A 26515-nucleotide genomic window follows, 5' to 3' on the forward strand; every position below is an offset into this window, starting at 1 on the left:
GGGGGGGAGGGATAGTAGCTTTGAGGGACTCCAAGGGGCATGGTGTCCATTTGTATATTTTATCACAGTGGCAGATATATATGATCAGTATGTAAAAAAATCTGACTGTGTATTTCTAAAATGAAGATCAAACTTAACCTGTTGAGGATGAGTCCCGACTATATTTGGGTAGGTGTCTATGCGTGTTGCAGCAAAATCAAACCGTCCTCAACGGGTCAAGAACTGGGCATGAATTTGTTCCTGTCCACAATGGGGAACATTGCAGATGGAATTCCTGGACCTACACGTACCATTCATAATCATGAATATACATTTACCAGATATTATAGTATTTACAAGTTTTGAAGTTGAAGTATCTTTGTTGTTTTGAAAGATTTTTTTTTTTGTATATATTCTCTAATTAACCCATTAAGGATGGTGTGATTATGTTATAACACATATTTTCCATAGACGCCTGCTGAGTATACTCGGGGACTCATCCTCAACGGGTTAACACGTTCTGGGGTCCTCAGGGGTATGTAAGATGATGCCCATTTTTATGAATATACTATTCTGTTAAGACGCTAAGTTTGGTGACAAATTTGACGATGTATTTTCAAGAAGAAGATAAAAATGTGAAAGGTCTATTCAAGAAAAGAAGATTTTATTAAAGATTCCTTAATTTGGAGCATTTTGGGAGCCATATTCATGGTACCCATTTGAACAATTGAGATTTTATCCACTAGGGAAGCTCCCTGCCAAGTTTGGTGAAAATTTGTCTTGAGTTTTTCAAGAAGAAGATGAAAATGTTATAAGTTTTTTAAAGCACAATTGACAGTGTGTGACGAACCACACACAACAGACGCTGGATGCTGAATGATCGCTTAAGCTCACAAGCTTGAAAGTTGAGGATTGATGTCCTTTCGAGGATGGAATGACCCAAGACCTATTAAGGTCAAGTCATAATGGTGGAGTAAGACACCGTTGTACCAGTACTCACCCCCATTGAGAACTCCAGCACCTTGCGGATGAGGGCGGGGTCTTGGATCGCCCCGAGAGACCGCTGGATGCGATCCTTCTCCTCCTGAAGATCTTGCTCCTTATAAAACTGTTAAAAAAAAAGGTTTGAGACACTTTGAGAAAGATGCAGATCAAGTTCAAATTGATTTTATTTCAGTTGTGTCCTACAATAACATGTATGAAAACCGCCCCCCCTCGACATTTCGCGCTATAATTCTGTAACGCGAGAAGGCCTCCTCTCGAGGCTTCCTGACTTTGTTCAAGTCTCGCGCAACTTTTGAGGTCAAATTTGCGACGTCCGCGCATACTTTTGCGAAGCCATGCCCATTTTTGTAACGGAATGTCGCCCTAAAACGGGCACAATTTTGTGTACATTTCCTATGGAAAACAGTGTTCTGTCATGAAAGTCATAAAAACCTGATTATTTTTACAATTAATCACTTTCATTGATTAGTTTTGTGCTAATTATGGTAGGAAAGTGGTCAGTGACAATTTCCAATGAAAAAACAAAGAAAAAACAAAAGTTGAAAAACAAAGAAATACATAAGAAATTCTGAAAACAATAAAATACATAAGAATTGAAATGAATTTTGGAAGTTTTTGTGATGTACAATTGTTGAATATGCTAAAACAGATTTACAGATCAAACAAGGAAAAGTAGAAATTACGCAGTGCGTAACATATGTCCCCGCCGGAAGTAGCATTTAGTGGCAAAATGTACAATATAGGTCAAAAATCAAGGTCAAAGGTCAAAATTCTGTGTAGAAGTTTTGAAGCCCTCACCTAGTGCCATCACATAAAGCAAACGGAATCGAAATCGGGTTAGAAATGGCAAAGGAGTAGCATTTTGTAGCAAAATGTACAATATAGGTAAAAATCAAGGTCAAAGATCAAAGAAGTCAAAGGTCAAAATTCTGTGTAGAAGTTTTGAAGCCCTCACCTAGTGCCATCACATAAAATAAACAGAATCGAAATCGGGTAAGAAATGGCGAAGGAGTAGCATTTTGTAGCAAAATGTACAATATAGGTCAAAAATCAAGGTCAAAGGTCAAAATTCTATGTAGAAGTTTTGAAGCCTTCACCTAGTGCCATCACATAAAGCAAATGGAATCGAAATCGGGTTAGAAATGGCGAAGGAGTAGCATTTTGAAGCAAAATACAATATAGGTCAAAGGTCAAGGTCAAAGGTCACAACTGAAATTCTGTGTACAAGTTTCAAAGCTCCCATGTAGTGCTATCATATAAAGCAAACAATCAAAATTGGCTCATAAATGACAGAGAAGTACTTTTTAGCAAACTGAACATTTTGATCACACACGGACGCACAGACGGACGGACGGACGGACACACAGACACACACACGTACGGAGCCCGTTTCAAAGTCCCCTGCTCGAACTCGTTCGGCGGGGACAAAACATAGACTCTCAATGCTTTTAATTAGGCTAAAATATGATCTTGAGCTTAATTTGCATAATTAATTAATTAAAATTAGAAATTGATTGTTTAAAAAAATCTTATGACATGATCTTGTAGATTATGACGTGGGTCTTACGCATGCAAAATTTCATCGGGATTGCACCACCGATGGCCGAGATCTGGGGGGGGGGGGCGGAATCCATCCCCCCTCGGTCTGAGCATAGCCAAAAAAGTCCGGCCCCTTCAGGGTAAAAGTTTGTTGACCCCTGTCTGTGACCTTTGACCTTGTGGTTACCTTCAACTTCCCAAGAGACATCTACCATCACCCAAGTTTGATTGCTATTGTAGCAACATGTGCTGAGTTACGTGTGATAAGACAGGGCTCGACACTAACTTTTATTTTTGGTGGCCCGATCGGGTGAAAGCAAACATCCCCAATTTATTTTAGCACCTAACTGAGCCGATTGATACCGTTCCTAAAAGCAATAATCTGTTATTCATTTTAGCATCGTACGGAGCAGAATATTACCGTTATTCATTTTAAAATTAAAAAAGCAAACATCCAACATTTGTTTTATTATCGTACGGAGCCGAATGTTACTGCTGTCCACTTCCGAAAGTGAAATGAATTATCTGACAATTTAGCATTGTATGGAGCTGAATTTTACTGTTTTTCATTTTTGAACGTCAAGGCAGACATCAGACATTAAATATTTTACCATCAAACGCAGCTGAAAGTTACTGTTATTCATTTCGAGATGTAATAGCAAATATCCGACATTCATTTTAGCATCGTATGGAGCACAATATCAGGGTTCTCGCCAGGAATTTCTTCACGCTTGTCGGCATTTATGCGCGCTGTTCTGGGGCGGAAGCCTTCGCTATAAATGCTCAATACAACACAGCTAAATCGCCGCTAAAATGCCACTAAATGCGACATTTTCACGGAGATGTAATGAACGTTGTGAGGGGCATATTCTCACAGAAACAATGCAGAAACTCCATAACTTTTGTTAGCGGCAGTTCCTAAATAATAAATGAAAGAGAAGTAGGTGCCGATGGTGAAGGTTCCGATTCTTTTACACCTTTCCTGTTTCACTGTTGCAATAATTAGCCGTCTCTGCATCACAACAACGCGCGCCGTGTTGCTTTTTCGCCGTCTGCTCGACCACGTGGTAGGCTTACTGCATGCAGATGCGCGAGAAGCGATCGAGAACTTTCGGGACATCGTTGCACTTTCCTTTCTGGGTATACTGCGGTAGTTTGGCCGTGACATCAAAGAGATATCATACAAAAATGTAATGATGGTCATTATTCCGAAGGTTTGTTTAATCATAGAATGAAACGATTCATTACTGAGTACAGTTGAACCTCTATTATCCGGCCTCCCTTTATCCGGATCTCTCTATTATACGGACGCAATCTCGCCGTGAATTTTTTTAAAAATAATTACGGGAGGAAAGGGGGATTCCCAACTCCATGAGGACTCCTACACAAACACACATGAATTACATATTACTTCCAACATGATTAACATACATTACATCAAATTTCCCTCCAAATTGCTTACCTTCCGACATTTTAACATCCCCAAACATCCCCAAATGTAACAATGAAAAAGTTGCAGTATACACATTACTACATGTGGTACTACAATGGGCTACATCAGTACATGTGTATGTGTATGTACATGTATAAAGCATTGAGTCTCCTGTATCCGGCCAAATCCCTTATCCGGATGAGCCCCGGTCCCGACTTGTCCAGATACGAGAGGTTCAACTGTACTTCAAAGGTTTGTAATCGAAAGCAACAACAACACCAAAGGTCGGTACTACAGATGAATGTTCAAAATAAAACTGATTTCGTTCGAAGATTAACAAGCATTTTTTTCTTTATAATTTTCCGATCAACGAACCTTCAGAAAGGAATCTATCATCTATCATCGTTACTGTTTCGGAATAACAAACCTTCAGAATAAGAAAACACCGTTTTGGGGCCGTTGTTGTATTCCGAAATTATACTGGCAGAACATTCGAAATAACAAAATTGATTTCGTTTGGATATAAACGAATATTTTCTCCTTTATCATTTTGTATTAACGATCATTCAAAATTAAGAATGTAGAGTATTACTTTGCTATTATTCTTTCGGAGTAACGAACCCTCAGGGTAAGAAAACTGTAACCGTTTTCATTTCTTCTTTATCGTTTTCCGATTAACGATCGTTCAGAATAAAGAATCTTAAGTATTTTATCGTTATTCTTTCGTAGTAACGAACCTTCAGAGTAAAAGAAAACTGTAACCGTTTTGGGGCCGTCGTTTTGTTCCGGAATTTCACTGACATAAACATTCGAAATAATAAAACTGATTTCGTTGTGAAATGAACGGACATTTTTTTTAAAAATCATTTTTGGATTAACGAACCTTCAGAATAAGGAATCTAGCATTATTTTATCATTAATCTGTCGTAGTAACGAACCCTCAGAGTAAGAAAACTGCAACTGTTTTTGGGCAGTAATTGTTTTATTCCAAATTTCACTGGCAAAACGTTCGAAATGACGCACTGATTTCGTTTTGAATTTTACGGACATCTTTCTTTATTCAATCTTCGGTTAACGAACCTTCAGAATAAAGAATCTACAATTTATTATTTTATCATTACTACTTCTGTCGGAATAACAGACCCTTAGAGTACGAAAACACGCTGTTTTGTGCCGTCGTTTTATTCCGAAATTTCACTGACAGAAACGTTCAAAATAACAAAACTGATTTCGTTGTGAAATGAACGGACATTTTGTCTTAATCATTTTTTGATTAACCAACCTTCAGAATAAGGAATCTGGCATTATTTTATCATTAATCTGTTGGAGTAACGAACCCTCAGAGTAAGAAAACTGCAACTGTTTTTGGGTAGTCGTTTTATTCCAAAATTTCACTGGCAAAACGTTCGAAATGACGCACTGATTTCGTTTTGAATTTTACGGACATATTTCTTTATTTGATTTTCGGTTAACGAACCTTCAGAATAAAGAATCTACAGTTTATTATTTTATCATTACTATTTCTGTCGGAATAACAGACCCTTAGAGAACGAAAACACGCTGTTTTGTGCCGTCGTTTGGTACGTAATATTCCGAAATTTCACTGGCAGAACGTTCGAAATAACAAAACTGATTTCGTTGTGAAATGAACGGACATTTTTTCTTAATCATTTTTGGATTAACGAACCTTCAGAATAAAGAATCTAGCATCATTTTATCATTAATCTGTCGGAGTAACGAAAAAAAAAAATTAACCTTGGTGGTGATAACTGATGCTGGTGTATAGAGAAAAACAAAGACAGCTCGCTCAAAAGATGCTTCCTTCTTTCAGTTTATTTTCTCTCCAGTCATTCCTATCGTTCCTTCATGAACCCCTGCCATGCACGGACGATGAACAAAACAAAATGTTACCGATGCTGCAATGAAAAAAAAAAAAGAAACACATCCTCAACGCAAATTATCTACACTTTTCTAGTTTAACAAATTGATGTTCGTAATGAAGAATAATAAAAAAAAAAGCACGACCGCAAGCAGTGGGAAAACTTGATATCATGGCTTGTGGAAATTTCCACGAAATTTCCACGAAAGCCAGGTGTCAGATAGAGGAATGCCGCGCGTACACCGTACTGCCACCTTGCTTCAGTGGTCTTTAACAGCGTGTACATAGCATGTAAACCAACTGGGAACATTGATGAATGATCATCATTTATTTTCTGCCCATGAAGGCCCCCTAACCCACCTTTTAACAAACCAAGCCAGAAGCACGTGGAGCATGACGTATGTTGAACTTGAAAGACCATCATGACAGAATTACTATAAATTTCGGCCCGGAAAAGGAAAATGGAATATTCACGAATGACGTTTACAAATCCATGGAAATTGAAAAGAATAAAATGGAACGCATGGCTTTTTAGATTTAAAAAACAAACAAACAAACAAACAAACCACTGAAACTTCCAAAACCAAAATAACAATTTGCATTTGCTTACTCCATCATACGTTCTTTTTTCTTTTCTTTTTTTTTAACGAAAGATGCGAGTTAATTTTCTCTCTGCGGCAATGCTTTGAACGCATCTAATTTTGCGTCATTGCCGATGGCCAGCTTCCTAAAGAATTGATACGAATCCTTTCAAATATACGAAACAAAGTCTAAAAATCCTGGATCCTGGCGGTGAATTCCGGTGGTATTATAAATCCTGCTCACTATCAAAATTTAATCATCTGTTCCTTGCGCCATTTTACCAACCAACTGTTCCTGAAAATTTCATCCTAATCTGTTCCCAAATTTTGACTTATTTTGCGAATAGAGAGACAGACAGGCAGACAAACTAACAAACAAACCAAAGCAGCCAAAAAAAAAAAAATACAACCTTTGGCGGAGGGGGGCATGCATTTCATATCGTTTGTTTTTGCGTAACCCGACAACAAGCGTGACAACAAGCGAGCACGTGTCAGCCTTCCTCAGCCTCCTTCGGCCTCCGACCCTCTCTTTCCGACCTCTCTCTCCCTCTCACAATACACTGTACCGTTGTACTCTACATGCAGGCGGCTGTCAGTGGCCGGCTGAGTGCAACTAGGGAGGTGAACCTCCTTTGTGCATGTGTGTGTGGATCCCAAATCAGAGCGCATGTGAGTGAGCAAGTGTGTGATGTGGTGTGTATCAGCTAGCACGTCGCTCTGTTGAGCCGCGTTGTTGTGATCGGTGCGGTGATTGCGTGGATAACTTTTTGCGCTTGTAAACTGCTGCTCCTTCCAACATCTAGCTTCTTTTCTAGCCAGATAATAAAGACTGAAAAAGACGAGAAATTGGTCCAAACATAGCTCGTCAAGCAAGCCACCCTTGTCGGCAAGTTCACGCGTGGTGTTACCCTTGTCGGCAAGTTTTACCCTTGTCGGCAATTGTTTCTTCAAACCGCACGCTTGTCGGCACCGACAAGGGTGATATACGCTGGCGAGATCCCTGAATATTACTGCTATTCACTTCCAAACGTAAAAGCAATCATCTGACATTTATTTTAGCATCTTCCTTTACTAGCCGAATGTTATTGCTATTTACTTTCGAAAGTAAAAGCAAACATCCGACATTTATTTAATCATCATTCGGGGTTGAATATCATTGTTATTCATTTCCGAACGTCAAAGGGCAAGGGATCATTCGACATTTATTTTAGCATCTTCCGCAGCTGATCTGTTATTGCTATTTACTTCAAACCTGAATGTGAACATCCGATATTTATTTTACTATCTATATGGAGTTGAATATTATTGTTGTTCATTTCCGAACGTCAGAGCAAAATTAATATCCGACATCTATTTTAGCATCTTCCGGAGCTGAATGTTGTTGCTATACACATTCGAACATACAAGCAAACATGATACATTATTCTTATCATTCACCTGAACGTGAACATTCAGTATTTATTTTACTATCTATATGGAGTTGAATATCATGTTTATTCATTTCCGAACATCAAAGGGATCATTTGACACTTACTTTAGCATCTTCTGGAGCTGAATGTTATTGTTATTTACTTTCCAACGTAAAAACAAACATCCGGCATTTATTTTCTCATCGTACGGAGTTGAATATTATTAGTATTCATTTCCGAACGTCAAAGCTAACATTCCACATTTATTTCAGCATCTTCTGGAGCCGAATGTTATCCTTATACATTTCCGAACACAAAATCAAACATCCGACACTTATTTAAGTATCATACGGAGTCGAATATTACCGTTATTCATTTCCAAAATAAAAAGCAAACATCTGACATTTATTTTAGCATCTTACAGAGCCGATTGTTACCGCTGTCCATCTACAAAAGTAAAGGCAATTATCCAACTTTTTGGTGGCCCGATTGGGCCACCAAAATCTTCATTTCTGAAATTTTGGTGGCCTGACGCGCGTTTTTGGTGGCCCTGGGCCACCGGGCCACCGTTAGTGTCGAGCCCTGGATAAGAGAGTCTTGCAAGTAAACTTTAACGTATGACCTCAAATGACCTTTGACCTTAACATGTGACCTCTTACGGCACCATAACATGAAGGTACCCCCAGTGCATCCATCACCCAAGTTTGATTGCCATTGTAGCAACATGTGTCGAGTTACGTGTGAGAAGAGAGTCTTGCAAGTAAACTTTAACGTATGACCTCAAATGACCTTTGACCTTATCCTGTGACCTCCGATGGCACTATAACATGAAGGTACCCCTAGTGCATCTATGACCGAAGTTAGGTCGTAATCCAAGCAACTTATGTGAAGTTATTTGTCAAAAGAGAGTCTTGCAGGTAAACTTTAACATAGAAAAGAGTCTTGCACATACTCTTTGATATATGACCTCAAATGACCTTTGACATCATCACATGACCTCTAACAACTCCATAACATGAAGATACCCCTAGTGCTTCTATCACCCAAGTGTGGCTGCCATTGCTGTAACAGTTGCCAAGTTATGCATCATAAGAGAGTCTTGCAGGTAAACTTTAACATTTGTGACAGACGGCGGACGGACGCCATTTGGATCCCTTAGTCTCGCCTTCACCTCCGGTGGGCGAGACAAAAAACAACATTCATCTTCTGCAAAATAGTGTGAGAAAATGATAAGGTGAAAATGTATGTTTTTACAGTATGATAGTCACAACTCACTGCTATCATGTCATTTAGGGTGTCTTCATCTCCATGTGTCAGAACAATCAAGTATACAGCGTTCCTGAGGTCAGCGGGCAGCTGGTCACCGCCTGAATGGTGGGCCTTGAAGCGTCTCCTCGCTTCCTCCACAGTGGGCTCGTGCCCGTTTCGGCCCATGACGCGTATCGACAGGGCCCGCAGTAAGGCATTGAGGTGACCTGCAACACAGATAATATGAAGAGATAAACAAGCATGACATATATGACGAGGGAAGATATAATGTCAAACATTTAACACTAGTCCTATTAATGGTGAGTGAAAGCATTTATTTCCTTACTTATTTCTGTTTCTTATGCTAAATTCTTACAAGCAGTTTAGAGTCCCCTTTACCTGGAGGACCTCCAGAGGACATGTCAAATGTAAATGAGCAGTAGAACTGAGGAAACCCTGTAGGGGATTAGACAGATCCCTGTTTTAGAGTTTCTGGTCACACATTCTGGATTCACTCCAGGCTTGTCTTTTGTGTCATGTCTGCGAGGTCAAAATGTCTGAGGTAAGCACATCAAGATCTCTGAAAGTTGCATTGTGTTTCAGAGGACTCTAAATGGGCTGCAAGACAATTTGCAGAGAAATTGTAAAACCCATGCTCAAAAATGGTAAAGGAACTGGGCAAAGAGTGAGAATGAATATTACAGGTATGAACAGGGTGAGGTACTCAGGTACATTGAGCAAGACTCTTAGTTTTGATACAGAGGTTCCAAGTTTGAGTCATGCCAAGTGCTTGCATCCCCGAATGAGATGCTTATACCAGGATGTCTTTCTATTCTAGACCCAGGTGTAAAAATTTGTACCTGTCAATGCTAGGGTAATAATGGCACACTTCTTGGATGAACAGTGCTATTTTAACACTAAAGAGGCTACATGGGTAAACAAAACCATTACTAAACTAGAAATGTCGCTAAGGCGACTGCTATGCCTCCGCCATAATGCATGATTCTCCTAATAGGTCTATAGTACATGTGGACAATGTATAATTACATTTTCACAATATTGGCAAAATATTGAAATTACATGTTTGTCACAAATGTGTTGAATGTTCACCTTCCTTTACCTACGTTTAATTAGATGAATAGGAGAGCATGTATTTGGGGATTCAAGGACTTTAACTTGACTTTGACCCATTCATAAGTGTATGCATACTGTAATTTTCAAGGTATGGAGAAAAAGTGTAATTTCTGTATTGAAAAGTACACTGTTACCATTTTCTTTTGGCCTTTGACCCTAAAATTTATAGGATAATCACTGTCAGGCAGAACATGCATAAATATGTAGTAAGTTTCAAGATAACTTGAGCAACTTCTGAGATATGGAGGAAAAAGTTAGTTCAGCACTTTCCCTTGATCTTTGACCTTTTGACCTTTGAGGCAAATCCCCCCCCCCAAAAAAAAAGAGAAAAAGAAAATTTCCACATAATCTAGGTTATACATGCATACACCAAGTGCAAAGAAAAAAAAATTGCTGGCATTACATAAATACATGTATGAGGGAAATAGTAAAAATTTGAAGTGTTGCACTTGACCTTTGACCCCTGACCTTTGACCCTATGAACCCTAGATTCTCTAGATAATAACTGCCAGTCAGTACATGTATATATACTATGTTCCATGAAGATACCTTGAACAATTTCCAAGGTACAGAGAAAAAAGCGAAGTTTTAATATTTTAACTTGACCTTTTGACCTTTGACCTTTGACCTCATGACCCACAACTTTCACCAGAGAATCTTAATTGGGTAATACATGTATACACTAAGTTTCAAGAAAATATCTTCAGGCATTGCATAGATATGCAGGAAATAGTGAAATTTTATGTATTTGACCTTGACCTTTTGACCTTTGACCTTGACCATGTGCACCCAAAAGTTGATAGGCACAACTTCACCCCCTAATACACATACATGCCAAGTTTCATTAGGATACCTTAAAAGGTTTTGATAGTTACCCTGTCCACAAAATTTATTACGGACGGACGGACGGACGGAAGGACGGACGGACGGACGGACGGACGGACGGACGGAAGGACGGACGGACGGACGGACGGACAACCCGAAAACATAATGCCTCCGGCACCACTTCGTGGCGGAGGCATAATGAAAACAAGATATTATTCAGAGGGGTGAAGGTTCAGATGCGAGTTTCTTCAATGTGTCTCCCTCTACAAATGAGATTTGTTAAGATCGCCAACTGCTGATCTGTTTCGACATGTTTGTTCATTTACAGATCAGTAGTTGCGATTGTAACAAATTTCATTTGTAGAGGGAGACAAATTGAAGAAACTCACAGCTAAAGACCATTACTACACGTATTATTATTATCTACATTACATATTATGCTCTTACACTCATTCTCTATGCTACCTTTACTTTTCACTTTTAACATTTTATAAGGTAAGGTAAAATGTTTGGTAAAAAAGGGAGTGCACAATACTGCACATATCCTGGCTTTCATGTTGGCAAATTCATCAACATAATGAAGAGCCCAATTTTTACTTTTGTTTTCTCTCTGAAATGATTAACTTTGACATTTTAATGGCCCAAAATAACAGAACATAACAAGCCATGCTGAATCTCATCATAAGTGCTTGATCTGTCCACCAAAGAAACATCTTCTTTTGGAAATTTGGTGGTTGGCACAATTTTTTTATTGGCCCCAGGGGACCGAGCCCACGCTAACCTCCTGTCTTGGTAATGCAAACTCACTGATATACGTCAATTTAAAAGACAAGTCCACCTTCATATATACATGTGAATTGAGAGAATGCAACAATGTTAATAGAACACATCAGTGAAAATTTGAGGAAAATCAGACAATCTGTAAAAATTTATGAATTTTTGAAGTTTCAGTGCCGCAATCGCTGGATGAGCATGTGGTGTCACATTTGTAAAAAGATATAAAGAAAATATAAAGACAATTTAATAATATTTTCACTTTTCTCGCAAATAAATGAGAACTCGACTAACCTCTTTCAAAAGGCAGGGGAAATAATGTTGCCCTTTACATTAGGTCAATGACAAGTCGAGGGAATGTGCATTTTTTTCATAAAGTGAAAATTTGTGAAATTCTCTTTGTATTTTTCTTACATCGTTCTACTCATGTGACAACATAAACTGTACTAGTCTTTTCATCCAATAGTGACTGTGCACAGGGGCGGATCCAGGGAGGACCGCAACCGGCGCACGCCCCCCCCCATTATTTTTTGTTGAAACAAAAGAAATAAAAAGAAAAAAATGGGGGAGGGGTGCGTGCGCCCCCTTTAATTTTGTAAACGCGCCCCCTCTTTACAGAATTCCTGGATCCGCCCCTGGTGCAGTAACTTCAAAATTCATAACTTTGGAACGGATTGTATGATTTTCCTCAAATTCTCACTGATGTGTTGTGCTAATATTACTCCATTCACTCAATTCACATGTATATGAAGGTGAACTTGACCTTTGAGTATCACATCATTGGTACTGGGCAACAGAAAAAAAAAAAAGAGAGATCAAAAATGGTTGTACTCCTTACTTTCGTTTTCCACCATATCCCAGCCCATCTTCTTGTAAACCTTGGTGAAGAGCTGTTTGACGAACCCTCGGAGGTGGGGTCTGCAGTCCGTCTCAGCCAGTAGGACTCCCATTAAGCCCAGGTTGGTGGCTATCTCCATCCACACTGTGTAGTCAGTCTCATTCTCAAAGGCCTCGATGAGCTTCAGGACATCCACAGTGCTTGCCTGCCCAGTCTTGGCCTAAACATTGGTGGAATTTGAAGAGGTGTAGAATCGTAGAGGGGTAAATGTGCATTGCATAGAGGGGTAAATGTGCATTGCATATGATCATCTTTCTCTACATGTAGGAAAGGCGAATAAGCATGGAAGCACAGTAAGCCCCTAATGACCTGTCTTTTAGCAACCCTTCAAGCCAAACAATCACTAATAAAATTGTCGCTGACACTTCAATTATTGTATAAATTCACAGTACTAGAGTAAATACAACCATAACCTTTACTTCTGTGCTGCTACGATGGTGTTTTTGTTGGTGTTAGTGTCATCTTTTTTATTTGTTTGCTTGTTTGCTTTATATGTATGTATGAGCATGTTTCTACGATGGAAACTCGATATAAAGAGCTCTGATATAACAAAATATCTACTGTAAAAGTGGTTTCTTTCATGTACAGAAACTTTCGCGGTTTCCATCGGTGCGGGCTTTTTCCCGTGTGTTTAAATTCGCGGTCGGTAATGAAAGCGCTGTACAAGCGACGAGTTCAAAACATTTTCGCGTGATGTTAAATTCGCGGTTCAACCTCAAAGCGCGAAAAGCGCGAAAATAAAACCATGGCGAAAGAAACCACTTTTACAGTAATATACAATGTAGCAAAACAAATTTCTCCTTTCCCAATGAATTTTTTTCCTTTGTTTTGTAGTGTTTAGTGACTTCTGACATAACAAAATATCTGATATAAAGAACAAATTGTCTCGGTACCAACAATCTCGTTACACTGAGTTTCCACTGTACCAGGCATTTTCCTACTCACCAATGCAAACATGTCAGACTCTAGACCTAGTCTGTCCCTGGCTGGTAGGACCTGGTCCCTGATCCCAGGCAGGAGGGCCTCCAGCATCTCGCTGGAGTACTGGACCCGGTAGAATCCAACTGTTCCTGGATTTATCTGCGAAGAGAAGATACAGCAGTGGTAATACCATTTGATTGGTGAATGCACAGGTATGTGGCGATTAATGCCCTTTAACAACATCTTAAACTAAGGTTCAATACCATAGTGATGTCATTACATGGAATATACACGTGCACAAAAACAAAAAACAAAAACAAAACAAAAACAAACAAGCAAACTAACAAAAAACAGTATTATTGAGTATTCACCAAATCATTCCTCACTCAAATGTCTCAAAATATTCAGTGATATTTGCACACTTAGCTAAGCAAACCTGAAATGGTACTGATCAGTAAATGTTATGTGATGAGCAGTTGACAAGTTGGACAGCAACATATTTGTAGGCCTGGTGTGCTATAACACTTTTTTTTTTTTTGTCACAGTCATATGATGAGCAGTCAACCAATAGGGCAACAAGAATCTCTTTAGTGTTGTATGGCTTTCATTACATTCATTCTGTTTCACCAAAGCTTTGCAGGATATGAGAAAAGTGGCAACCATAATGGAGTGTTTAAAGGGAAGCAGTCCTGAGATTTTCACTGTACTGATAATTAAGAAGAGTAAAAAATATAAACTTTCACCAATTTATACGCTTGGACATCAAAAATTGTCTCCGTACGCGATTTTTGAAAAATAATTCCTGCAAGCGATCGTGAAAGAGCCGGCAAAAAGATGCTACGTAGTGCATGCCCTACTCACCAAGTTGACAGCCGTGCCTCTAAAAACCAATTTGAGTGTTCAAATGATTAGTTGCAATTTTATCATATGATGTGAAAGTTTGTGGTTTTATAATTTTAAACAAAATATTTCAAGCTTAGATATATATAATTTACGAAAAATTAATATTGTAAACATGAATTTATATGTATTTTTAAACCAAATATACCATGAACTTGACATCAAATAGGCACGGTCGTTTTCTAGCTTCCGTCCGTGTTGCATACTTCTTAGCGTAGAAACCACTCTCGCGCGCAAATCCTTACCATACCAATGTATACATACACAGTAGTACACTCGACTCCGTCCAGTCGATTTTGGCATTCAAACCGAAGATAACCTGTGCATCAGAGAGTAGAATTCTTCAAAGAAAATATTATTTGCTCGAAAAAAAAAAAAAATGACGTGAGCCGGGAAGGGTAAACACAGGGGGTCTTAGGGATATGATTTCGCTCCACTTTGCCGTGCATGTCCAGTCGGCACTGGCAGCAGCTAGCTCAGTGGCACTGTACTGCAGTCCAACCCCGGCTGCAGGCCCACGGTAAATTAAACATAGCTAGCCACTTTCCTTACCTCTCTGCGCTTTTTCCCTCGGTTCTCTTCGAAGTCGATGCTCGAGGTGTTTCTGTTTTATAACTCATGTGAGCAAATGGTCAGGATTGCATCTGGTTTCAGGAGTTTTCTCGGTTTATAACCGAGGGCCACAGCCTGCCGGTCCACGTAAAAACATCGCTTCACAAATTGTCCACGCACAGGTAGGTCACAACACGATTTCGAGATTTTGTAGGCCCTAAGTTTCTTATGTTCGGCATCGTTGTACCGATATTTCCCAGCCATACAGCTCACCTTTCACGATACTTTTGTTGGTCTGGGACGGAAAAAAGGATTTTCCTGGGAAATTTTCTGCACGATTCGAGCAAAACTACTGATGTAAGATAGCCTGACCAGACGACGCTGAATGCGGTCGCCCCTGTAGTGTACTTGCAGGCCTGTGTAGAATCGTTTCTACCTACAAATATGTACACTGTGTACGTACTATAGAACATGCATGAGCGGCGACAGGTAGGGCTGCAGCTGCGCTTGAGACTGGAAAAGTGCGAAGGGCAAACCGCGTACGGGGTGCGTACGCGTATCTACCGTAGATCTATCATCTAGTTGTACCGTCCACACGTGCGAATATAATACACAATACATACACACACACACAAACACACACACACACACAACGTAGAAACAATGTCAAATACGAGTCGGAGTAGCCACCGACGTCTTGATGCATCCGGGTAAACTAGGGAGCGTACGGATAACGAGCAGAAGACGGCTGGGAAGAGTTGTGCATCGACGACGTATGACTCTCCGCCAAGACTTGCTCATTAGCATATTCGCCATGCAGAGTCACACTTTTTCAACCAAAATGTACGAGCTTATTTGGTGATTTTAAAGTTTGTTTTTGGTGAAAGTAGTTCATTGGAGGTACCAACAACAACATATTTTTTTAAATTTCGTGAGGACTGTGTCCCTTTAAGGGAAGGCCTCTCTATCACACAGACATATTAGAACAGCTGGTGATGTCATATGGTCACTCACCTTTATACCTTCACTGTCAGCTGCCGACACAGTGACAGACACTGAGGGTTGGTCCAGGACCAATTTCTCTATGACCTTTGTAGGCTGGCTTGCTGTGGCAATGCTGATTGGAACCATCCACTTGAAGTCACCATCTGCACGAATAAGACATTGAACGCTCCGGTAATGATACATATACACTCAAGTCAACCTATATTTACAAAATACCAACCATGTTGATAGCCATAAAGTTTCTCAAAATTTGTCCTTCATATACTTGGGTTGCCTATGGCAATCACAAAACAATCTGTTTTAATGAACAAAAATATATGTAGAATTATCAATTATAATGACAACATACATACGATTGTTGATGCCCATACTATTTACCCGTTGAGGACGAGTCCCGAGTATACTCGGGCAGGTGCCTATGGGAAATGCACGTTGTACCAAAATCAGTCCGTCCTCAACAGGTTAATGACAACTGTAAGTGGTGTTATAAAATGGGTTCAAGCATGTAGCCAATTGGAAGCGCTGAAATGAGTCACGTGTGCTTGCATTAATTTCTCACTGACATACACGGCCTGACGTCACAATGTTTACACTAGCAGTGCGCACTCAATCAGTTGTTAGGGTGGGATTTCACGGAGCACGCGAACGATTTGCGAAGGACGCGAATGACAAAATCCCACATTCGGAAAAGTTTTTCTCCGAATGTTTTCCGACAATGAAGCCGAAAACTATTCTTGCGCAATTTGTGCGAAGTTCCCACGACGTATGTGCGATTGTCGTGTGTATCACTGCTAAAGTACAGCATGTTACGTACACGAAGAACACGCGACGGAAATGCAAACAACGAAACATTTTCAATAATCATGGGAGAAAATGTAGCAAGGAGAGGTGGAAGCAAGAAAAAAATCAACTCAAAAAGCTTTCTTGAGTTGATTTTTTTTTCTTTCCTGTATTTCTCCTTTCTTTTTCTCTCATTTCTCTATCGTGTGTTTGCCTACATTTTTTTCCCCCTAGGACGTATCTCCACTAGTAAAGCATTTGTTCCTTTTTTTTTTTTGCAGTTCCTCCAACACATAATCTCTATAGTTCAAATGAAATTTACATACTTAAAGGGAAGGTAAACCCAAAGAACAATGTGGAGTGAGTGAAAGCAGCAACATTAGTAGAACACATCAGTGAAAGTTTGAGGAAAATCGGACAATCGATGCAAAAGTTATGAATTTTTAAAGTTTTGGTGTTGGAACCGCTGGATGAGGAGACTACTAGAGGATATGACGTATGAGTGGACAACAATACAAAGAAAATATAAAGGAAATTCAACAAAAATTCACTTTTCTAGAATTATGAAAGAGCAATGGACCAACCACTTTCAGAAAGCAGGAAGAATAATTGCAACCCTTAACATATGTCAATATCAAGTTGATGGAATTTGTAATTTTCATGAAAAATGGATTTTTGCAGAATTTTCGACCCGCTCTGCTCTGGTACGAAACCATTACTGCATGATTACTAAGACACGAGAGCACTTTGGGGCGAGTAAGTCTCACAGTGTTAGTTACATGAAAGGTACTTTAACCTGAAACACAAACTAAGACAAGGAAACTCAGGGAAACTTTTGAGGTACCAAAACTTTATATTATCTTTAAACAAAACTTTGGAGGTTTATTCTGCAAATAATGGTGCTGTCAGACATGTCATATCTTTTATGATAATACTAAAGTACACTGTTGCACTGGGTAACAGAATTCATATGACTAACCCTCAGGAGAAACTCTTTTTAAGTCAAAAACATATAAACACATTGAACAGCATGTGGGCTCTGTAGAACTCTGTCTTTTGCAATTGGCTACTGCAGGGCTGCACACTAACCCATCTTTTCTACTGGTTCGACCTGTCTGTCGGAGCAGCAGGTACCCAGTTTTTCCATTTTTACTGGTCCATTCCTGAAAATGTTACTGGTCTGAAAGTGATTTTTACTGGTCAGGGACCGTCGGACCAGTGCCAGTGTGCAGCGCTCGCTAATGTGGTGCACGTACAGCTGTAGGTCTTTCTCTGTTGTGACAATGAAGTCCAAATGTGAAAATACTAGTACTCTGGGTTATAATGTAGGCATTATCACCCTGAGGAAGAAGTAATTTGTTTTTAGTGTTTTTAAACAATAACATCATTATTTGACTCCATCCCATGAAATCTATATGTACTTACTTTACATCGGTTCTAGGACAATTACCCCCTGGACAATTACCCCACACCCTTCCCATGACCCTAACCCTATTCCTAACCCAAACACTACCCAAACTCTAACCCTAATCCTAATCCTAACTCTAATCTTTACTCTTACCTTATTATTAACAAGTATTTAGCTGGGTGGTAATTGCCCTGATATGCTTACATCATTGCATATGCAATGAATTCTGGTTCACGTGAGGAATCTTGCACTTGAACTATGACTGTCCCACAGCTCCTATAATAGTTTATGGTGGGGGGGGGGGGGGGGGTTACTTGGGAGACCGAGGGTTAGAAGTTCACTATCACTGCAATATTGCCCCTCTAGCCACCATAGTCATTAAACAGCTGCAATGTAATAGTGACATCCTGTATCGAGGAAGTTCATATTGCTTGCTAATTTCCTGATTCACTCTACATGAACAATTTCCTGAATCACTCTACATGAACAGTTTAACTCTGTCACATTTTAGAGATGACTCCACCCTCTCCATTCCTCCATGAAGAGGGAATTTTGAGAATTAACCCAACATGACCACAGCTGAGAATATAAAGTACAAAGAGCAATGAAATGTTGAGATTGTAGTCCTGGAAGGGTTAAAGCCGAACCTTCTTTCTGTCCATCTGCCGAGAACTTCTCCTGGTGGATGGTCAGCACCTGCTTGTCTCCCTTCTTCTCTCTGGTCACTCTCAGGACCGGGAATCCCATCTGCTTGGTCCAGGTGCCCATGATGTCCTCGATGGGTCGACCGCTGGCCTCGCCCAGGGCCCTCCACAGGTCCTCAGTGAATGTATTCTCGTACTTGTGCCTCGTCAGGTAGATGTTCATGCCTTTTCGGAAGGCCTGAATGTGGGAAGTCAAGGTGGTGAATGTTGGCTACAGCTGGTCAGATCCACAGACCAAAGTTTGGCTGATGACTACACCATACAATTCATAGAAATAAATAATCACGCCTCTGTGAGTATAAACTTACAGACATTACCTACGTTAACAAAACTCTTACTCTGAAATTAATGACAATGTTCTCTAAATAGTCATTACTGACTTAGGAATTGTGATATATCAGGAGTATCATCACCATAAAAGATGGAAAAGTAACATCTTTATTAACTTTGTCTACTTTACTAGTGTGAACATACTTTTTGCACAAGTTATCATGTCACTAGTTGAGCTTAAATGGTTTGAAGGTCATAGAAAAAAATTCACATCCACACTGACAGATAATTGTATAGATTACAAAGTGAATATTTCCCACTGTACATCTATTAGGGATAATGACATCCACAAGACATTTTATATGAACTTCAAGATTCATTGCTATTATTACATTCTGCATTCAGCAATGTTAGCACAGGAACACCAAGGGACTATCTTTTTTTTTTTTTTTTCACACCGCCGCCAATTATGAGAGGTTTTCTCTCCTCTCTAGCATAGGCAGAGTAATGACCTAAAACAGAGTAACAGAGAAGAAGACAAAATGATGAGGGAGCAGAGAGAGACATACATCATCCCCGATGAAGTCATGAAGCATCCTGATGATGCAGGCACCTTTGCAGTATGAAATCAGGTCAAAGATCTCATCCACCTCGTCTGGATGTCCAACTGGCACCTTTTGAACAAAACCACAATTTCAGACTGATAAGGTTACACAAAAAAAAAACAACAGCAACAAGAGCAACTGATTTCCATGTCTGATTTGAATTTGTTAGCTCATTTTGGTAAGCTTTCTTTCCCTTCAATGCATCAATTACTAAATAAACTAACAAAATGTTCGAAATTGAATAACTAATATGTGCTGTAATCACAATCCATCATAAAATTGCCAGCTGTATCTCAGAAATAAATACTGATGTATAATTATGTTTTTCTTGAAGAAAATGAACAAAACATTATGTTTTCTGAACAACAAATTACAAATAGACATACTGTATACGCTATATATTTCGCGTGGGTTTTATTTTCGCGAATTTCGCGAGTCGGGAGCTATTCGCGAAATTAACAACACGCGAAAATATTACCTTCCAAAATGAATCCCTTGCCTTGATGATACGAACATTTCAGTACTAGTATACCATGTCACGGCCAATACCGAACAGACCATACTGGCTAAGCTTGTTTACGCACGTCCACGTCTACTTACGAATACTGTAGAGAGCCAATCCATTATCGCAAGGGGACCACTCATCAGAAATCTAGCGCGATGGACTTAACCACTTCAAAAATGTTGAATTCTAACTTACTAGTTCGCAGAGTTTGGTAAGTTTTTTTTTTTTTTCATGCAGTGTATAACTAGTATCATTCTTATTTGCTAGTAAGTTGAAAATTCACACTTTCTTTGCCACTTCATATTTTCTCTGGTCCCCCAATCGTGAATTTAACCACTCGCGAAAATGTGTGACAGCGGCAATTCGCGAAAATTTATGTACGCGAAAATTATAGCGTATACAGTACAGTGTATGCAAAATGATTTGCCAATATAATAGTAACAGTGTACAATCCAAGATATACAGCACATGAATTGAATTCACTTCCTAATCAAGGGGTGAACACTAATCATCAATGCTAGTTTCCATAGGGAACCACATACTGGCATACAGATGACATCTTTGGTAATGATTAAAGGGGAATACTAAAGAAATAGAATTATGTATGAAGTGAAAGAGTGGGACACATAGAAAAATTTGTCGTTTACATCGTTTAAAATGGCCTTTTTGAAGTGGAGTTGATAGAGGATTTTGAAAATTTACACCTGTCAACTCCCTGAAATCTAGGTCACAGCGTAAATTTCGAGGCTTTGCCAATGACGTCATGGGATGAAAGGAATCGCGCAAGGTCTTGAGCGCCGCAGGCCCCCGCGCGCATAATACATGCATTGTATCATACAAGTTGTTGTAGATAGTATTTGCATACAAAGTTTAAAAGTTTGTTTTTCGATAATGCACGACATCGTACGTTAAGGCCATGCAGTGATGATCAGGATGATTTCTTGGTGGAATTTGAATGTGGGAGCGATGATGAACTGAGTGATACAGTACACACTAGTGATGATAACGATGATGAAACTAGTGATGATGACCCTGGTAAAGTTGGAGAGATAGATGTTGCTGACGAGCCGCACGGCGGGGCGCAGGAGGGAGACGCTACGGGCGAGCTAGTGGGGAAGGCCCAGGGCGGTCCGGTTGAAGCGGACGGACTTTGATAGTGGAGATTGGCAGTAAAAGCCCTTGCCACACGGCAGGCCAGGGGACAATGTTGGTGACGCAGGACCAATGCCAGGTCGACTTCAAAATTTAAATGGGTAAGAGGTTTTTTTTATTCTGAACTAAAAATGAACCGAGCTTAGTGCTGACTTGATCTCGTACTTCAGAGCAGCAGTAGGCCTAACTGAACACAGCCCAGTCGCTGTAAGTAGCGCAGCGTCTGGTCGGGCTACGTATTATCAATCACATCACACTCACTCTTAACTATACACAGCCCAGTCGCTGTACGTAGGTACGTCGCGACAGGTATTCGCACAGCGTACTTACAGCGTCTGGTCGGGCTAACTCACTCCGTACTCCCGTTCACAGCTCATCAGCATTCTATCTAGCAAGAGCTAGATACTGCACGATCCATTCATTACTTCACAGAGTCCATCAAAGTTTTATCACTATCGATGAAAATCGCAGTGCTCTGTATCGTTTATTTTATCACCAGATAGGCCGGCCGGCCTAGTCAAGACTTAGACTTAGCCGATGCCCGCGCATTGATTGCGTGGTATCTAGCATTGGCGATCCACGTACGCCGAATGTTTCACGAGTTTTTTTTTTATTATTTTTGCCAGTTTCGCGAACCTGGTGCTTTTTGCGAATTTAAAAACACGAGAAAATATTAACTCTCTTTCCGTATACATTTCCCCCTTCCATGGTGTACTCCACAACCACGAATTTAAGCACTCACGAAATTATTGGCAAGTCCCGATTCGCGAAAAAATAGACTTGCTAAATACATGTATATGGCGTACACAGCTGTAGTATTACCGAGGAACTGCCGATATAATACATTGTACGTACCAAAGAGGTACGAAGCTCAGGCTTCTCCGCTCGTTGATACACGGAGGCTACTGCACTGCGACATACGCGGCTGGTGATGGGCGCATGCATGTGACTGATCGACTACGAAGCACCATCGTACAGGCACTATGCCTAACAGCTTCTGTATTCGTGGCCTAAATAACACGTAACACACTCTATTTAAACGAGGAAATGTGTGATTTCACAGGAGACTTGAAGTAGAAAACAATTTTATTTCATTTTTTGTGACATTCTGATAAAAAATGTCTTGGGATTTCGGGTATGAGCCTCGACATCACGCTCTCATCGAGAGCATACATAGGTAAGCTTAGGCTGTTGTGTGATACTTCCGGGTTTGCCTTTCATCCCATGACGTCATAGACACGCCCCCAAAATAACCACGGATCTTCCGATTGAGCATGATTCAGGATACAATTTTTCTAATAAAGCAGTCGTTCTCCAAAACGCAATTTTCTAAATGGATGAATTAAAGGCCGCAGTGTTTAACATGCTCAATGCTTGAAATGGGGGAATAATCCAACAAAATATGCGTTTCCTTTAGTATTCTGCTTTAAACAAAAAGTGCATTTTGTAAACAAACAGTAATTTCATCAGAGCAGTTCAGCATTTCTGAACACATACCTCAATTGGGTGGCTGTTTTTTAAGGCATCCAGCTCGAGTGCTTTGGTGTAGTCATTTGCAATGAATTGGGTCCAGATGTCATATTCTGGGAAGCAGTGGTCTACGCAGAGGTACTCAATCCAAGATGCAAACCCCTCATTCAGCCACAGGTGTGTCCACCATTCCTGTTAGAGGTAAAAGACGACATCTCAATGCCTGCCACTCATACAAATTTGACGTTAACCCTTTGAAGACAGACTGATTTTGCTATAGCACACATTTCCTATAGACACCGGCCCGAGTATACTCTAGACTCGTCTTCAATAGGTTAAGGGCTTGTGCAAAGTTAACCCATAGATACTTTATTTGTTTAGAATATTCAGAAGGCACTTCTCACAAAGCTTCTGGTATTTGATTGCCAAGTGCTGTTATACCCCCATTTGACAGAGATTTTCTCTCATCGGTTTTAATAAAAGACACTCATCGCAAGCAAATTTTATCGCTTCCAGCTACCGATCGAAGCATATCTGATCACAGTCCAATAAATCTGACTTGTGTTGGTCGACTAGCAGGTGAGTGTCAGACACGCTGGGTGGTGATCCGATGAGGCAAGACTGTCCAATGAGGATCATGTGCGACATGTCTGACACTCACCTGATAGTCAACCAACAAAGCTGGATTCACCAGTCTGCGATCCCACATACTTTGGCGGGAGGGTGGAACCAACAAACTTTGCTTCCGATGAGTGACCAATGATAAAAAATCTCTGTGGAATGGGGGTATTATGTATAATGAGTGAGGGCTCTGTGATGATGTTCCTGCAAAGATTTCTGGCAGACTTTACAATACAGTAATCGGCCTTCAACTTTTCAGCAGTGCAAGTCATGCATGATGCATGCAGAAAATACAGACAATGACATTGCATACTGTACACTGATTCAAAACCTGTGTTGGTACACCTCTGATTCATCTCTGTTGCCATGTGGTTGTAGGTTTGGGCTTTCACATCCGGTAGTAGTTCGCTGCTACTTTCTGTACTAGTAAAACTGTTTGGTTCATGCGCAACATTCAGATATGATAGCGTTGGAACAAACAGGCAATTTGCACGACCCATACCAGGGGCGGATCCAGGAATTCTGTGAAGAGGGGGCACGTTTTAGAAAATTAAAGAGGGGCGCATGCACCCCTCCCCCATTTTTTTCTTTTCATTCCTTTTGTTTAACCAAAAAATAAAGGGGGGAGGGGCGTGCACCCGGTGCGGTCCTCCCTGGATCCACCACTGCATACACAGTGCATTATTTATAATGAGGCATTGGAGAGGGATCATATCGTGTGCTTTTATTATAGCACCTTTATAGAGCAAACCAAGGCATTCCTGTTCCCACGTTGTACTTCTTGTAAAGATTAAAGGTCCTGTTTACCTTTGGGAGCAGTGATTTAAAAAATGTTCGAGATATCACATTCTACGCATATGTGTAGGTCAGTTGTATCACAAAACATCCTACCACATAAAAATGTTGCAATAAAGCCTAAAATATATGGAGATATCACTGTTGTTCTGTTGTTCTCAATAAACCATAACTGTAGACAGTTCAGTCTGGAAACATTTTTATTATAACTTTCAAATTTCTACATTGGTTGTTTCTATTCCGAACTCACATTTAAGAACTATTTTAAAACACTAATGCTGAGTTTTTGTTTCATCTGCAAACGGTAAATTATGCCTTTAAGATTAACGATGTGCAATGCGGTAAGTTTCAACTGCTTTGTGAGCATTCTTTGTTTGGATGACTCTGTGTTTATGAAGGTAAGTTTATGAGGGTGAGAATAACTTATTTCATTACCATAGTGACAAGATTTCCAAACCACTGATGAGCCAGTTCATGACCTGAAGACATGAAAAAAATGGTTGGAAAAAAGAAGAAATTATGATTTAAAAAAGAACAAAAAAGCATCAACAGGAAACAAGATAATATCGCATAGTGCCATCTGCATCTAATCTGGAACTCCAAAGAGAATCCTAAAATCGCCAAATGATACCTCCAGTGAAAGCTGAGAACATACTTACTTTTGCAGGTATATACTGTGGCAGAGAAAATAAATGAACGAGAATCATAACCTTCATTCTGCGCACATATCTACGTGCTTTTGTGGTTGAATATTGCCCTATGATTTGAAGATGTCACAAGTGGCCTACCTATTTTCACAGCGCCCTGTGCGTATGCAAGTCAGCGCCATGCAGGTATAATTCTAAAATTCAATGTAACCACACTACACCAAAATCACAGGAAGTATTTGCTGGCTTATTTTCAATCACTCATGTAAATTTTCAACCAAACCAGTCATCATGAATTGTTGATATGGATGATGAATTGCATATCGTCACTCAAAATAACTCACTGACACTCTTCGTCAGCTGCGCGGCGTACGCTGCTTGCACAATCTGAAATCAGAAAATAAAGATATCTGAATCAGAAATTGATACTCACTGTCAACATATTCAAGCTCTTTACTCTTGTGAAATGGCGTAAAGGGGCTGTACAGTACTGGTTGAGGTGGGGATTCATGTTTTTTTACATTCCTAAGTGAGATAATGAGAAACCTCTTATGGAATATGAAAGAGCATGTAAATTTAAGAAGGATTCAACGTTTGTTTGATGAAAATTGGTTTTCAAATGGTTGAGATATCCAAAAAAATGAAGATGATAAAAGACTACAGGCCACAACTTTATTAGGATCTCTTTGTTTCACCTTGTTTTTGGATATCTTGGCCACTTCAAAACCGATTTTCATCAAATAAACTTTTGATACCCCTTAGAATTGCATGCTCTTTGACATTTCATGGAGTGGTTTCTGAATATCTCGCAAAACGTTAAAAGCTAAATCCTCACCTCGACCAGAACTGTACACATCCTTTAGAGGGACACTCCAGATGATTTTCATAATTTCACATCATGTAGTTCATAAATCGACAGCTCCATGTATAGATTTGTGGAATCTATACTTGTGGTTCTTTAGCAGAGAAACAATACTTTGAAAAATCTTAAACAAATTACACTGAACAAGGATGATGACATAGAGGTTCACATATGTTTCAGAAATGTAGCAGTGTAATTCTATTATAATACCGCTTGCTTGCGAGTTCACCTGTGAATAATCTATGCATGCCGCCTTCTTTTGTTCTGGTTCCTTGAGCCCCAACTCATGCGTTCTTATGGTGACCCTGCCATGTCATCATCCTTGTTCATTGCAATTTGTTCTAGATTTTGAAAATATTCTTATTCTTCATCCCAATTATCAAAAATTCTGAAACTCTGTCCTCAGTATAACTAATTTAGAGTTGTTCGAATGTAAAAATCTGAAAATCATCCGGAGGTCTCCTTTAAAATCCATTCTAAAAGTAATGATGGTCAATGATGAAAGTAAGTCAAACTCCATTGAAGCCATGTGAAAGCAGTATGGTGTGTGTGGGTGTGAACACAAGCACATCTATTGTCCAGCAGGTCGACCTCATGTGTATTCATGGCAAGGGC

General features: G+C 39.8%; 1 protein-coding gene across 1 annotated transcript in view; it reads right to left on the reverse strand.

Annotated features, from left to right (window-relative positions):
• Positions 1 to 902: 902 nt before the first annotated feature.
• The window catches only part of LOC139729562 (puromycin-sensitive aminopeptidase-like), a 38091-nt gene continuing 12478 nt past the window's right edge, over positions 903 to 26515 (reverse strand). Inside the window, exons 8-16 of the mRNA XM_071640487.1 lie at positions 24099 to 24118; positions 23003 to 23167; positions 19813 to 19917; positions 18917 to 19151; positions 16091 to 16224; positions 13649 to 13783; positions 12644 to 12863; positions 9100 to 9299; positions 903 to 1087 (exon numbers count right to left, since the gene is read on the reverse strand). Of these exons, the coding sequence (XP_071496588.1) occupies positions 935 to 1087; positions 9100 to 9299; positions 12644 to 12863; positions 13649 to 13783; positions 16091 to 16224; positions 18917 to 19151; positions 19813 to 19917; positions 23003 to 23167; positions 24099 to 24118 (1367 nt within the window). The 3' untranslated portion in view covers positions 903 to 934. The remainder of the gene's footprint in view (positions 1088 to 9099; positions 9300 to 12643; positions 12864 to 13648; positions 13784 to 16090; positions 16225 to 18916; positions 19152 to 19812; positions 19918 to 23002; positions 23168 to 24098; positions 24119 to 26515) is intronic.

The sequence above is a fragment of the Diadema antillarum genome, unplaced genomic scaffold, assembly GCF_040938485.1.
Source record: "Diadema antillarum isolate AM-2024a unplaced genomic scaffold, OU_Dant_1.0 seq00000246_RagTag, whole genome shotgun sequence".
Classification (NCBI taxonomy): Eukaryota; Metazoa; Echinodermata; class Echinoidea; order Diadematoida; family Diadematidae; genus Diadema; species Diadema antillarum.